Raw genomic sequence first — 3,136 nt, forward strand, 5'->3', positions numbered from 1 at the left:
CCAGATCTGAAACATCACTAGAAAACAGATCAGGAAAGACATCGGTTAAATCATCAGGTTCCCCATAAAATGGTACTTGTTCCCTGAAGATTACATCCATGCTTACAAACATTCGTTTTTCTGATGGACACCAACACATATAGCCTTTCTGCTTCCCAGAATACCCCACAAACACACACTTCACAGCCCTTGGATCTAACTTTCCAACATATGGCCTGTAATCTTTCACAAAACACACACACCCGAACACCTTTGGTGGAACCACATATGTAGTCCTACCTGTCAGACACTCTATTGGAGTTTTGTAACCAAGAACTCTAGATGGCATTCTGTTCATCAAGTATGCAGCAGTCATTACTGCCTCACTCCACAGAAATTTTGGAACATTCATGGCCATCATGATACACCGTGTAATCTCTAAGAGATGCCTATTTTTTCTCTCAGCCAAGCCATTCTGTTCAGAGGTACCAGGACAAGTAGTTTGATGAATAATTCCAAAGCTTGATAAATATTCGTCAAACTCCTTATTCACATATTCCGTGCCATTATCAGTACGGAGTACTTTCACGCATGCATTATATTGGGTCATGATTAAATTATGAAAATCCCTAAAACATTCAAATACATCACTCTTGTTTTTCAACACATAGACCCAAGTAGTCCTAGTGCAGCAGTCAATGAATGTGACAAAAGAGCGATATCCATTAAGAGATAATACTCCGCTAGGACCCCATACATCCGAGTGGATGGTCTGAAGCGGTACAGTACTCCTATTATCAGAAGATACATAAGTACTCCTAGTCTGTTTCCCATAGTGGCACGCATCACATACTAGATTCTCTTTGCTAATTTTATTATACAGGTTTGGATAAAGCTGACCCAAAATGACAAAAGACATATGTCCTAGCCTGCGATGATGAAGAAGAAATTCCTCCAGTGGAGAGTGAGACAACACAGCAGCAACAGTAGGTGACATGTTATCATCTAAGTAGTACATGCCATCACGCATGCTCCCTGTCCAAAGCCTTCTTCCAGTCCCAAGTTCCTGAAATAAGCACCATGATGGGAAGAAGATAGCAACACAATTAAGCTCGTTTGTAATGCAACTAATGGATAGCAGATTAATTGGGAACGAGGAAACATGCAGAACAGATGAAAGATGCATATTAGATCCACACTTGACTGTTCCTGACCCCAGAACAGTTTGAGAGGAGCCATCAGCCAATTTGACACTTTGCCTTTTTAAATCAGGAGCATAGTCAATAAAATTTCTATAAGAACCAGCCATATGTCTAGAAGCCCCAGAGTCAATTAACCATGGTATATAAGCAACTTCATAATTCATAGTGCAAGAATTTTTACCACCAAAGTTGGCAGATGCAGCAGAAGTGGATGTAGTAGAAGCCTCGATAGATTGCTTATCCTCCAAACACATTCCCTTAAATTTGCTCCACCTCTCCCAGTCATCGACTGACATCTCTACTTTCATAGTTTGTGGGGCTTCTTCAATAACTGATGAGATATTTGCCCTGCCTGTAGGTCGCACACCACGCCCCCGGTTACCTCCACGTCCACGACCCCTGCCACGCCATTCTTGTCCTCTACCCCGGCCTGCTCCAACTAATTCAGGACAAGAGACTCGCAAGTGTCCTGGCTGGCCACATTCAAAACATTTCTTCTCATATATACTTGCTCCTAATCTTTGAAAATTTGCCCCTTCTGTAGCAAGGAAGGCTGAGCGCCTCTGTGCGACGCCTTGTGTAGACGATCCTGTAGCCTCCAGCTTCAACCGAGTTTCCTCACTAATAATTGCAGATATTGCTTGCTCCAGGTTAGGTAGTTTCCCACTACCATACAATGCAGCCCTTCTGTTTTCAAACTTAGAATTAAGTCCATTTAGAAAATCCCTAACACGCCTCCTCTCGGTCCATTTATTGTATTTTTCAATGCACTTGCCACACTCCATCTCAATTGGATCATAATAATCCAAATCGCTCCAAAGTCGTTTTAGCTCAGAAACATAGTCAACCACTGTCTTCTCGCCTTGACTCAGGTCCTGCAACTCCTTCTGAATCTTGCAAGCAAGCATTTCGTTTCCTACTCCTGAGAATGTCCCTTTCAATAATCTCCAGATTTCAGAAGCTTCTTTAATCCTTTCAATTTGCTTAGCGATCTGAGGTGGTACTGAGCTCAATAACCAGGCCCTCACAAGTGCATTTGTCGCCTTCCACTTCTGGCCTTCTTTGGAACTCTCATCTGCAGGCTTCTCCACCATGCCTAAAATATAACCTTCAAGCTTCCTAGAGACCAAAATGGTCCCTGTATGCTCTGCCCAACTCACATAACTCCCAGGCCCTTCTAATTTTACATGGGGCATTTGCAAAGGATGCACCTCTTCTTTTATCTCCACTTCTGATCTTGAGTTCCCTGCTTGCTTGTTAATTGCATCAAACAACACCCGATACTTCTCATCCATCGCCTGCAAAACAGCAGCAAGCTCCCCCGCTGTGACTCCTGCTGGGGCATTTTCATTGCCTGCCATACCTTCAGTTCCTCCACACCCAGCACACACACCTCAGACTGAGTACCCAAATGCCTGACCTGTTCAGCTCCAGCAACGAAGGGAATGCTCAAATCGAGTCACCGCAGCGGCTGAACCTCGTTGCCTGTTGACATCCGACGCGCCCTTGCTGACCAGCGCTGCGCCTCAACTGCCGCCAGTCACACTCCTCCACCACAGCCGACCAACCCAGCCCCGATTCAGCTCTCCACCACCGCAAATTAGGCCCCCAAGCCACCCTGCTCTGATGCCATGTTGTGGAACACACACCTAATCAGAGAGGAGTCGAAGGTGAGAGAAGGGGAAGACACTGGAATTTCTGGTCGGGGCAACCTCATCCATTCATCCTCAGTACAGATATTTACAGAGCTTCACTTTTACACATAAGACCTCTAGCTTTCCTATTATACAACAAGAGTACCGACAGAGTCTGCTTATGAATTTTACTCGCGCGAATACAATACTAAATGGATAGCATTTCTGCGCACAGTACAACCAAACAACACGGCCTAGAACAACAGTGCATTTTTGGCTCATGTCCAAGTGGTGAATCGGAAAAAATAAATCTGAATCAGC

At 44.5% G+C, this 3,136-nt stretch overlaps 1 protein-coding gene across 1 annotated transcript; it reads right to left on the reverse strand.

The window, feature by feature from the left end:
• Positions 1-774: 774 nt before the first annotated feature.
• LOC119273947 lies at positions 775-2,873 on the reverse strand. The gene is made up of 2 exons (XM_037554830.1): positions 1,363-2,873; positions 775-1,045 (listed from the first exon to the last, which is right to left on the reverse strand). Exons 1-2 carry the CDS (start codon positions 2,540-2,542, stop codon positions 1,002-1,004), a joined length of 1,224 nt encoding a protein of 407 aa, XP_037410727.1. The 5' UTR covers positions 2,543-2,873; the 3' UTR covers positions 775-1,001.
• Between the last annotated feature and the right edge of the window lie 263 nt (positions 2,874-3,136).

The sequence above is a fragment of the Triticum dicoccoides genome, chromosome 1A (genome assembly GCF_002162155.2).
Source record: "Triticum dicoccoides isolate Atlit2015 ecotype Zavitan chromosome 1A, WEW_v2.0, whole genome shotgun sequence".
Lineage (NCBI taxonomy): Eukaryota > Viridiplantae > Streptophyta > Magnoliopsida > Poales > Poaceae > Triticum > Triticum dicoccoides.